The sequence below is a fragment of the Myotis brandtii genome, unplaced genomic scaffold (assembly GCF_000412655.1).
Source record: "Myotis brandtii unplaced genomic scaffold, ASM41265v1 scaffold311, whole genome shotgun sequence".
In the NCBI taxonomy this organism is placed as follows: domain Eukaryota; kingdom Metazoa; phylum Chordata; class Mammalia; order Chiroptera; family Vespertilionidae; genus Myotis; species Myotis brandtii.
The window spans coordinates 176,666-188,557 of record NW_005361913.1 but is presented as its reverse complement, the minus strand read 5'-3'; the positions used below and the strand labels follow the sequence as shown (position 1 = coordinate 188,557).

Below are 11,892 nucleotides of genomic sequence, written 5' to 3'. Positions count from 1 at the left end.
GCATACAGTAGGTCAGGGCTTATTGTCATGACTGATCAGATGTTGTTTTTATGAATTTAAAAAGGAAAAAATACTAAGAGGTCAAAACTGAAGTCATTCAGGACACAAGCAGGCCCTATGCCTTTAGGATAATGGGTCCTGGGTCCCAGCCTTTATTCAGTAGACATAGATTGAGCATGGATGTATTAGGCATCAGGTTCTCTCCAGGGTAAACTGGTTTGAAGAAGGATTTTGGCCTCATATTCCTTATCTCTACAGAACAGCAGTTCCTAACCTTCTTGATAGATTAGGACTATCTTTGAAAATCTGACAATAGCTCTAAACCTTTTCCCTAGAGAAATACAGAACAGATACAGGGGTTGGGGGCTCATGGAACCTCTGAAGCCAGACACCAGCTTAAGAGTTTTGGTATTAAAATTTCTTTCCTGCCTACCATTAATAGACATCCTTTTCTAAAGGGTTTCAATATAACCACAGATTCTTCTGTAATTTATGAGTGATCAGCTTCTCCCCTGAGCATGGGGCACAGTGATGAGAGGACCAGAAAGTGGGCAGCCCACTGGAGCACACAGAGCTCCTGGTGGCCAGGAGACTGGGTTCTGGCTCTGGGTTGGCCCCTAATTTGCTGTCACTTAAATGGATCTCAGCCTCCCCATTTGTAAGACCGAGGTAACAAGGCCTATGTTACATATTTCATGGAATGGTAGTGACATTCACATTAGAGAAGAAATGGACAAGAGATTTGAAACAAAAAGCATTTTGCTCTTACCAAAGCAAGATACAGCCACTTTGCAAGGCCCCACTGCCCTCACCCCCATCATTGTCCCACTCCCAGAAATGTCCTCCTCAAACATTTAGATGCAACATTCTCCTTCCTCAGACCCCTCCGAGTGGCAAGAAATCTCTCTCACGGAGTGACCTTTTGACTGCCCTGAGATTCCAAACTCAGTTTTGCTTTCATCAACCACAAATACCGGGACTGGAGTCACAATGGAGAGAAAAAGGCTGAGTTTCTGTTGAGCCAGAGAGTCCCATAACTTGTCTGTTCACATACCCCAGAGCCCACCCTCTCTTCAGACACGTTGTCCTCTCCTGTCCTGGGAGACAGCATGTCTCTGTGACCTCTCCCTTTACAGACAGTTTGGCATTCCCCCCGCCCCCATCTCTGAGTGATTTAGTCTGAATTCTCCACTCATGACGCATTTCCTGGTACTCAGGGTGTCCCCTCTGGTTGCCCCCTCACCACTGAAGCCAGCTTCCTCTCTTTTCATCTGATGCTTAACAACTGACAGGTTGCAACAAACATGCTTTAAATCCACATTCTCCTAGTTGCCTAGCAACAACTTCCCTCCCGGATAAATCTGGATTTCCTGTAGCAGCAGCCCAGGGGGCCACACTGTCTGTCCACTGCCTCATCTGCCTTTCACCTCTGCCTGGGTGCTTTTAAGCCAGCTCCTCCTTCACTTCAGAGCCTTCCACCAGCTCCCACAGGCCATGTCATCCCTGTACCAGTAAAGACACTTTTAACCTATGGCTACCTATTTACCCTTGTGTTAAGCAGATCCTCAACTTAGAAATCAATACTGTTTTCCAGGTGGTCTTCTTTGAATCAGAGAGAGTAAAACAAAAATTTCAACTCATAAAATGTTCCTTCTGTGTACTGGCAACATGGCATCTGTTTAATTAACTCACTGGGTCCAAAGCATCAGCAAATACTGCTCCAACAAGATTATTTTTAGTAGCTAATATGCTTTATTCTGCCTTCAGAAAAAAATATTACACAGTCCCAAAGGACAGGCACATTTCTTGTCCCTTGTGATCCCAAACCAGAATCTCAAATAACCAGAAATCTTCTTGGCTTCTGGCTAGGGCCTTGTATCCATTTCTTAGGTATATGATGATCAAGACCCAAGATCCCCTCAGACCAACCAAAGCTGATGGGAGATGATAGAGACATAACCTTTCCAAACCTATTTATATCTCCAGTCTCCTTAGGAGGTCTAACCAGACCGTGAACTTGGGTTGGCAGTGCTGAGCCCCATGGTGACATGGAAGTGTTACTTGTTATTTTGGAAATTAAGAGAACTTATTTGGCATAGGAAGCAGTGGTGTGTGTGTATGTGATACTTATCATTCAGTATATGACCTTTTTCTAGAGATGTTTTCACATTTCCATTCAAACAAACTTACATTCTCTTCCGGTTCTTCTGGCAGAAACAATCCATGAGAATTTTAATAGATAATGGGGGAACCAAAAGAAAAGGAGAGTCCTGGGAAAGTCATTTTATAATTTATGGCAACATCATTCAGACAATTGGTGACCAGGTTTAGATGGAGAGCTGCCGGGGAGGGGCAGGGGGAGCATAGGCACTGGTCTGAGATGTAAGTGGTGTCTAAAACAAAGGTATGAGTACAAGACTCCCATTTTTTATCGGACCCACTGGAAAGAGGTAGGAAAGAAATTGCAGATATAGTACCAGGCACTCAGCTCAGTAAATATTTGATTAATAAATATTATTAAATTATTAACGAGATTGAAAAAGAGTGTTAATAGGACATAAAAATGCATCTCGAGCTGTTGTTCCTCGGGTTCCCTCTCCACACATTCCTGGTCCTGTTCTTTCTTATCTGACCATCTCTCCAGTCACTCTCTCTAGCTGACTCTCCTCACGTTCCTCCCTCCAGCAAGAATTCCTGGCCCTCCCCTTCCATGTACAAACACTGCCCCCCTTGTCACTATTGTCAACTGATCTTCCAAACATCAACTCAAGTGTCACCTTCCCTGTCCCCAAGTGGAACTGACCTCACTCCCTTCCTGTAAGTCACCATCATACCTGCAGAGACATGCAGCCTAAAACTTCACTAGACTCTCCCTTTTCTATTTGATTATAGTTAACTTACTCATTAATACATATTTATTGAGCACCTGCTACATAGCATCTTTTGAGGGTATAAAAACAAAATAAAGCCTATTCCGTGCTTAAGGAGTTTACAGTGTAGTGGACAGATATATTAAAAATAATTGCAAACCAATATAAAAGTGATATGAATGCACTGAGAATTCTAGGAGCAGCTAGGAGGATCACCTAACCCATGGGGAAGGCAGGCAGGAGAGCATGGTAGTAAGAGAAAGAAGGCCTTCTGGGAAGTGAGGGGGCTGGCTCCTGGGGGCAGCGTGAGGATGGGTGGAATGGGGTGAGTGGGCATTTTATCTGTTTCTCAGGAGAACCCTGACTAATGCACTGCCCTAAATGAGCAAGCATAGCATTTTATGGAGTATCAGGTATATACACAATTATAGTTGGTTTGCTTGTTGCTATAATAAGAGCATTTATTTATCAAATTACTTGTATATAGGACATGGTTCTTTTCTACGTGGAGCTTAGCATCTAATAAGAGAGACAGATGACAAATAAATGGCAGAATAATTATCAGCGGTGAATAGTGCAAGGAAGGAAAGAAGCAAGGTGCCCTGGAAGAGCGGGACTGGGCAAGGTGAGCAAAGGAGCATAGAGAGAAGACTGTCATCTGAGCCCACACGGGGACAGCTGGCTTTTACACAAATAGACTTTAATTTCGGAAGTTAGGAGAAGAATAGACAGGCCTTGGTGATAACTTGCCAATGGAAAACATTTTTTACCTGCTCGCTTCGTCTCTTCCTACCTATTCTTCTCAGCCCCATCCTCCTATGGGAAAAGCAGTAATTAAAGTGCCTTCCCAGCATGCACTGAAGCTATTTGCAAGGAATTTCAAGTAAGTCCTGGCAAGACCAATGCCCAGCCCAGTGTTCAGGTTAAAGAGAAAAGATACTTTCCGGGGTATGTTTCAGTGATGGCTTTGCTCCTCCCTATGTCTGGAAAATTCCTCTCCTGCCCGCTGTGTGGCTGTCGTGCATAACAAAGTCTTTCATTTGAGAGTTAGAAAATAAACCTCAAATGCCCCATGAGTGGACCTGCATCTGTTCTTCAGTTCCAGGGTGAGAGCGTGCACCCTTGCACCTGTAGCGGGAGAAAGGGGTACAGGATGTATCGCTAGAAACAAGAGGCAAAGCTGGTCAAAGCCCAGCTCCACCTGCTTCTCTGCTTTTCCGAGGCTGGATCCATCCACCCATCATTGGGGAACCGCACTGGCAAATAAGAAGCTGAGGTTGTGGCTTGTGGTCACAAGGGTTTGAATCAGAATGACATGTCGAGCTGGTTAAAATGCAGATCCCCTCCAGGCCTAGTCAAAATGCACACTTGCATTTGAAAACCACTGTCTTAAAACTTAGAATTCATTCCTGAAAAACAGAAGATCAGTGATTCAAGCAGGTTTGAAACTCTGAAGAATGAAGTCATTCATTCAGGACTTGAGCTGGGTTTCCGGAAAACAGGGTGTTTGCGAAAGGCTCTGGGACTCAGAACCAGCAAGTGGAGGTCCCCGTTCCCCACACTGTGGAACATGCATGAGCAGCTCTGCGTCGTGGCAGGGCCGGGAGTCACCAGGACTCCGCTCTCACCGGACAATCTGCAAGCGAACTTCTTTCTCTTTCAAGCTGCAGCTTGAGAGAAAGGTGATGTAACTGGCCGAATCTTTTACATAAGAAAATGGTGTTGAACAGAGGAAGCCACACAACCTGCCTGAATGGACACAAAGGGAACAAAGACGTGAACAATGAGGAGGAAGCCTGGGACTGTATACAAAGCCCAGGGGGGACAGGTGGGCGCCACGCAGGCAGCCTTCCCTTACACTTTGTTTTCCTTCCTTCAGGAGTCTTGTTTGGTGTCACTAAACCAGCAATCAGGCTCATTTGGTGTATTTCATGTCACCATGAAAGTATTGGTGATTGACTAGCTCAGCAGGGTGACTTGGAATAAGAGCCTCTGCTTTTCTCAATTAGATGCAAGAAGTTTGTTTCTGAAAGCAATCTTGCAGAAGAGGTCTTGTGATCAGAAAGAAGGCAGGAAATGTTTTTCAAGCAAACAGGAGATCAGATAGTGCCTATGTGTGAATGTATAACCACATATATATTTTAAAAAATACTTTTCCCATCAATTACAGCTTCCTACACTCCTAGACAGCAGTTCTCAAGGTATCAATCTGAGATCTTGGGGAAGAATATTATCTGACATGTCTCCAAGAATTCAAGAGGTAAGTGGCCCGATGACAGTTAATTATAATTTAACTTTATCTTTCCACCAATTTACCACACTTATTATGTCAGACAATTTAATTGTACCTCAAACCTGTTCACAGAGAAATACATTTGATCTTTCCTTCTAGCAATTTTAAAGCACCTGTTTATATCCTAAATTACCTGTGCTCCTGAGCTGGAGGCAAAAAGAAGGGAGCCGTCCTTCTGATTTCACACCTAGGAAGACATGCGACCTTGTCTGGCTTGGCACAGAGTATCGGTGGACTCACAGTGGCCTCTAAGGGTTTCTGGCACTGAGGTGGTCCGCTATTCTATTAAGCTCTTGAAATACACACAAATCTATGCCGCAATTGTAGTAGCACACATTTACAGTCTTAGCAGGGCTAAGTGCCTTACATATATTGACTCATTTCAACACAGTGAAAGTATAATGGACTTTGTGTGTGTTATTGTGAAAGATGGTGCACATTTTGATTAACATCTGGTTGCACAAGCCTTTCCCCGTATAGAAATTGATCTTCCACTTAATAGGTGAGAAGTGCTGGGGGCATAATGATGAACAGATATGGTCACTGCCCTTGTGAAACAGACAGCCCAACGGGGAAGAGCAATGTGAAATAAGCAATTACTTTCACCATGATGAGTATCATGAGGAAGGCAAAAAATGAAATATAATTTTCTTGGAACTTTTTCCCTCCTCCACTATTCTCAGCCTACTAGGGCGTAGCCAAGCTGGAAAACTGCATGGTTGGAATCTGTTTGCATAAAGCTAACAGAATTAGCTTTATGAGCAGAGAAAGTCAGAGAAGGGCCCGTTGTACTGATGGCCACCTGCTGCACTGGGAGTCTCTGTTTAACATTCTTTTATTTATAAGCATTTTAAAAATTCCTATCAGTATAATAAGGTTGAAGTTGATTGAGAATGTAAAAAAAATTCCCAAAGCATATCAACACTCTTAATTCTCTGTGGGAGTTCCAGAAGGTTTCTGGCCTGTCTGGATAACAAGTCTCAGCATTGATGAACAGGGTTGAAGCAGATGGCCCCATTTACGGTATATTAACTGATATGAAACCATTTGACCCTGGGACAGCCCCTTCATCTCTTGCGTGCTTGGATTAAATGAGCAACATAATAATAACCTCTTACAAGACTGTCATAAGGCTTACTGTTGTTGAAGCAATTTGCGATTCCAACTTTATTATTGAAGCCTAGTCTGTGATTATAGGCATGACTCACTGTGTGGATTCGACATGGCACTCAGTAGTTTCAGAGGGCAAGTGTTGGCATGTGGACAAAGAGAGGGGACGGCAGGTAAACATCACTTATTGCAGTAGGGGAACTGTTTTCAGTCTCACCTGATTGAATCCTAATAGTTTTTTTAAATTCCCAAGTGCCTTTTAAAGTGAGTAATAATGGGGGAATAAAAGCAGCATTGTTTTTATTTTTTATTTTCCCTTAAAGCAAAGTCAGATGGCATTGTGAGAGCTGAGAGTCTGGCAACTCTGGGAGCCCTCAACTTAGTTCTGAGCATTGCAGACCTACCTTCAAAAGATGAGGCCAGAGAGCATCACAGGTCCCCATATGGAGAAGAGACCCACCAGTCTCTTCTTAGTTGGGTGCAGAATTAAAAAGTGTTGTGTTACTTTTTACAAAGTGTTTTTCCAAGCATGGAGACTTTACCTGTTCTATATTTGCTTGAATCTTAACACACACACACACACACACACACACACACACACACACCACAAACCACACATTTCAGGAAAATGAAAGAGTTCACATTTGATAAAATCAAGCTAATAAAAACACAGTTTTCTAATTATAAGAAACTAAATTATAAGCTTTTTGGCTAAAGAGATTTGCTCTGACCTTGCCTTTCTAGACAGAGCCATTCCTCCGTCAGTTTTTCCCCAGTAACCCCATCTTGGTGGAATAAGAGACTCCAAGAACTGGCTTCCAGAGAAGTATTCTCTACACTTCCTCAAAGACACATTCCCAAGGAATTCAAGTAAAGGGGACTAGAAGAGAGAAGTGATATTACTATGTGTTGAGATTCACTCTTTGATGTTCTTTAAGGCTTATCTTAGTTTCTTCTTAGGCCCTGAGTGGATGGCAGTAGTGTTTAAGATTGCTGAGAATATAGATGCTTTCTTTTAAATGTGAAGGTCTCCCCAATACTTGGGGAACTTGATTGCACAGTAGGTCGTGACTCTGGCTGCCTTAAAATAACCTGAAGCCTTTGCCTTGCTCCAGTTCATCCATCGGCCGAGTGTCCAAGACTTGCTGTGGGTGACCAGGCCCCTCATGCAGACTGGTGGTCCAGAGACCTTCACACAGCTGACGGGTGTCCTGTCTGACCTGTTGTGTGGCTACCCAGAGGGAGGAGGCTCTCAGGTGTTCTCCTTCAACTGGTATGAAGACAATAACTATAAGGCCTTCCTGGGGATTGACGCCAAGAGGAAAGATCCTATCTACTCTTACGACAAAAGAACAAGTATGTTTTCTGAGTCCTGTGTGTAATCAGGCTGTGATGTCAGTTAAGCTGATGGTTTGACACTTTCAGGTGCAACCAGTCCCAGGTTGACCCTCCCTTGGTCTTGTGGAGGGTCCTCAGGCAAAGAGCTTGCACACCCAGAAAAAACATTTCCCCTTATAGGAAGGGGGTGGTGTGCATAAGGAGTTCTGGATGTGAGCCATGGAAAAAACTGAGACCCACTTGGAAAGGGAACAGAGAGGACATTCCCCACTGATCTGATTGAACTAGGGTTACGTTCTAGAGGAAGAGAAGAAAGATAAATGAGGAGGCAGCCAGAGCTGCAAGCCAAGCTCAGGTCAGAAGGGCCCTGGCAAGTAAACACGGCTGTGGGATGTTTTTATAAACACAATGCACTGAAAATCTGTGTGTCTAGTACTGAATTATGTTCCCAATGGCAAGTCCCTGGCAAGCCCTCTTTCCCACCTTTCAGTATTATTTTTGGCTCATATGGGGTAAAGGATAGTGAGGGGGCGGGGGGGAGAGAGGAGGTAAGAAATGCAACTAGGTAACCCTCTAGTTAAACATTAAAGAGGCAGCGGGGCACACACCAAAAGTCACTGGGACCTGAAATAGCCACACAAACCAAGAAGTTGAGCAGCTAATTGAAGGAAAATCATTGCTACTAAAGCTGAGATTCCAGAGCGAGGCCTTGTGTGGCCTCTCAGTCCCTTTCATCTGAGAACAGCCTCTGTTCCTTGCACTAATCACAAGCAGCCTTCTCAGCCTCCTTCTTCTAAAGCAGAAGAAGAAACCACAGGGCAAGCCCCGTCTTTTGTTTCTCTGATGAGGCCCTTTTCGAGATGAACTGTGGCATTTTGTTATTTACTAATGATGAGCTTGTTATTGGTGGGGCACAGCCTATTAACTTAGGTTATTTGTCAAATCCTCCAGCATGGAGTTGAATAAGACACGTGATTTGCACACACTAATGACCGTGTTTAGCTCTGAGCAACGGGAGTTTCTATAAAATCTGTCCCTTCTCTCCTGGCAGCGACCTTTTGTAATGCATTGATCCAGAGCCTGGAGTCCAACCCTCTAACCAAAATAGCCTGGAGGGCAGCAAAGCCTCTGCTGATGGGAAAAATCCTCTTTACTCCGGATTCCCCCGCAGCACGCAGGATACTGAAGAATGTAAGGACCCAGCTAGCCTTTTTTTTTTTTTTTTTTAAATATATTTCTTTATTGGTTTCAGAGAGGAAGGGAGAAGGAGAGATAGAAACATCAATGACGAGAGAGAATCATTGATCGGCTGCCTCCTGCACGCACCCCACTGGAGATTGAGCCCGCAACCCAGGCATGTGCCCTTGGCCGGAATCGAACCTGGGACCCTTCAGTCCGCAGGCTGACACTCTATCCACTGAGCCAAGCCAGCTAGGGCAGACCCAGCTAGTCTTGTCCCTTCTACCTAGGACCACCCAGAAGAATGAGAGGGGGAGAGAAAGGGAGAGAGGGAGAGGGAGAGGGAGAGGAAGAGGAAGAGGAAGAGGAAGAGGAAGAGGAAGAGGAAGAGGAAGAGGAAGAGGAAGAGAGATATACTGTGCTCTCCTGGCAGTGAGCCTTCTGTTTGTTTTTTGCTACGTAGACTCTTGAGTCCCGCCCGCCTCCCATCACCAAAATGCTTTGTGCCAGCACCCCCTGCCTGGGCCTTCCTCTCTTTGCCCAAACTACAATGAGTTTTTCTTTCCCGGTGCCTGAATTATATCCCTAATGGAAAAGTTCACGTTTTCTGAATCCTGGCTACCTGAAATAAAGAGAGGGAGGAAGAGCAATTGCTCACAGGGAGTCCAAATCTAGCTTTAGTTAGGTTTGGACATAATAATATCATCAATATTACATGTACCTCTGAGATAGCAAGAAATTAGATTCTGTCAGTCTGGGAAGCTGGGAAATAACAGATTGTTCTGGAAAATATCAGTAGACTGAGAAAATTAAGACATGTCCTTGAAAAGCCTTTGGTTATGTCTTTCCTGCTCATGTCACAAACATTGGGGGTTGGTGACATGAGCAGGAAAGATATAACCAAAGGTTCTCACTCACTTTTTTTTCTCTCCGTTTTTGTCTCTGTCCATCTCTGTCTGGTTTTAGGCCAACTCGACTTTTGAAGAGCTGGAGCGCGTTAGAAAGTTGGTCAAAGCCTGGGAAGAAGTGGGGCCCCAGATCTGGTACTTCTTTGACAAGAGCACACAGATGACCATGATCAGAGTACGGATGGCAGGGGGAGGGGAGAAGAAGGGCCGAGAAAGTTCCACCTGTTTCCTTTCCTCAGTAAAGGGTTAATCACTATTGGAGTTTGATCAAAAAATAACAAGCAGGGCCCAAAGGCACTAGTCCTAGAAGCTGTCACCAAGTGGAGTCACTGACTTTGGGTGGAAATATATTTCTTCAATTCTGGGCAAATGTAAATATTGCCACAAGACCAGTGGCTTTCTGAGGTTTCTCATTTTTATAAATTCATTTGAGAGCCTCAGATTCAAAAGCCAGCTCTATAACTGCAAAGATAGTTCTGATATCCAGCTTTGCAAAGCAAGGAGACAAAGGTTCAATACAGCGGAGATAATTAAAAGAATAAAAAGTTTCATAAGAAAAAGAAAGTTTCCTATATAACATTTCCCTTGCCCCTCTACCCCCACCCCAACACACATACCCTCCTTATAGTATAGAGACTTGTGTATTTGGGGGAAATGGGATATAGATAGGTATGCCTTATGATGGAAGAAAACCCACTAATGTTTAAGGGAGCCTTAGAGTCTCTATTCCTACTCATTAAAAAATGGAAATGGCCCAATAACAAGACCAAAAGATCCTGTGGAATTTTCTAAATGCTGTGACTATATTGCTTCTTCCCAAGGACACCCTGGCAAACCCAACAGTGAAAGGCTTTTTGAAGAGGCAGTTTGATGAAGAAATTACTGCTGAAGCTGTGCTGAACTTCCTCTACAAGGGTCCTCGAGAGAATCGGGCTGATGACATGGCCAACTTCGACTGGAGAGACATATTTAACACCACTGATCGTGCCCTACACCTGGCTAATCAATACCTGGAGGTAAGGGGCAGCAAGCCACCTAAGGGCCACACTGGGCCCCTTAAAGACAGCCCTGTGGATGAGCCCAGAGATATCTCAGCAAGTCAAGTGGTCTTGGGTTTCAGCTCTCATTTTCCCCAGGAGAAATAAGAATTCCCAGAGCCCCCAAACAGAGATGAATCCTGTTCTCTAACAGCTTATCCACACTTAAAGCAGTTCCCTCTTCACATCTCCTGCCTCCACACAGCTCCCTGACTCCTCCTTCCTTGCAGCCCATGAGGTGTCTATATCTGTCCTCAACCCTCTCCGCTCTGCCATTGCTTCAGTGACCGTCACTGGCCAGTGTCTACCAAACCTCAAGTCTGAGGTCCCACTGCTTGCTGGACACTCTCACCCTAGGTTTTGTAGGCACATTAGGGTCAACATGTCCAAAAACAAATTTATGTTCTCCTGTGCTGATTACTGTCCTCAGCATTTTTCCAAATTCTCAAGCTGGAGATTTTAGTGTCATCCTTCCTTATCATTCTTCTTCCCATCCCCCAAAACAGCTATGACTTACTGAGTGTTACTTTGTACCAAGGCCTAGGCTCATTGCTTTTACATATGTAAACCAAAATTAATTGTAGATTATAACAAAGAATTTTTTAAAAGCATTTATTTGGGCAAAAAGACTTGCAACCCAGGAAACACAGATCAGGTAGCAATCTAAATTGTGTTCCGTGGAGACAGAGGGGAGGCTGTCTTTTCCAGCAAAAGTTCCCAGTTAGGTCCCTTTTATGTAAATTGGCCTGAGTCACACAGTTGGGCATTATGTGCCCTGATTGGTCATTATGAAGCAGTTCTGATTGGACAAATGCAGGTTTTAGTCCATTGGTAGGAAGATGAAACCAGAAACTTCCTTATAATAGTTGACTTAGCCAGCTTAAAGAGCAGGGCATAGTATGGGAAGCTGAGTATTCAGTCTGATGTTCTTCCCAGTATATAGAGTATGTGAGAAGCCGCTGCCAGGCTCTATTGGTTTTTTGTTTGTTTGTTTGTTTGTTTGTTTGTTTGTTTTTAAATTAAATCTTTATTGTTCAGATTATTACAGTTGTTCCTCTTTTTCCCCCCCATAACTCACCTCCACCCAGTTCCCACCCCACCCTCTGCCCTCCCTCTCCACCCAGTGTCTTCATCCATAGGTGCACGATTTTTGTCCA

At 44.1% G+C, this 11,892-nt stretch overlaps 1 protein-coding gene across 2 annotated transcripts in view; it reads left to right on the top strand.

Annotated features, from left to right (window-relative positions):
- The window catches only part of ABCA4 (ATP-binding cassette, sub-family A (ABC1), member 4), a 130,232-nt gene that overhangs the window by 28,450 nt on the left and 89,890 nt on the right, over positions 1 to 11,892 (top strand). Inside the window, exons 7-11 of one of the 2 annotated variants that reach the window (XM_014542675.1) lie at positions 5,041 to 5,130; positions 7,389 to 7,629; positions 8,663 to 8,802; positions 9,757 to 9,873; positions 10,520 to 10,714. In XM_014542675.1, coding sequence (XP_014398161.1) covers positions 5,041 to 5,130; positions 7,389 to 7,629; positions 8,663 to 8,802; positions 9,757 to 9,873; positions 10,520 to 10,714 — 783 coding nt within the window. The remainder of the gene's footprint in view (positions 1 to 5,040; positions 5,131 to 7,388; positions 7,630 to 8,662; positions 8,803 to 9,756; positions 9,874 to 10,519; positions 10,715 to 11,892) is intronic. The other variant, XM_014542676.1, reaches the window with a different exon arrangement.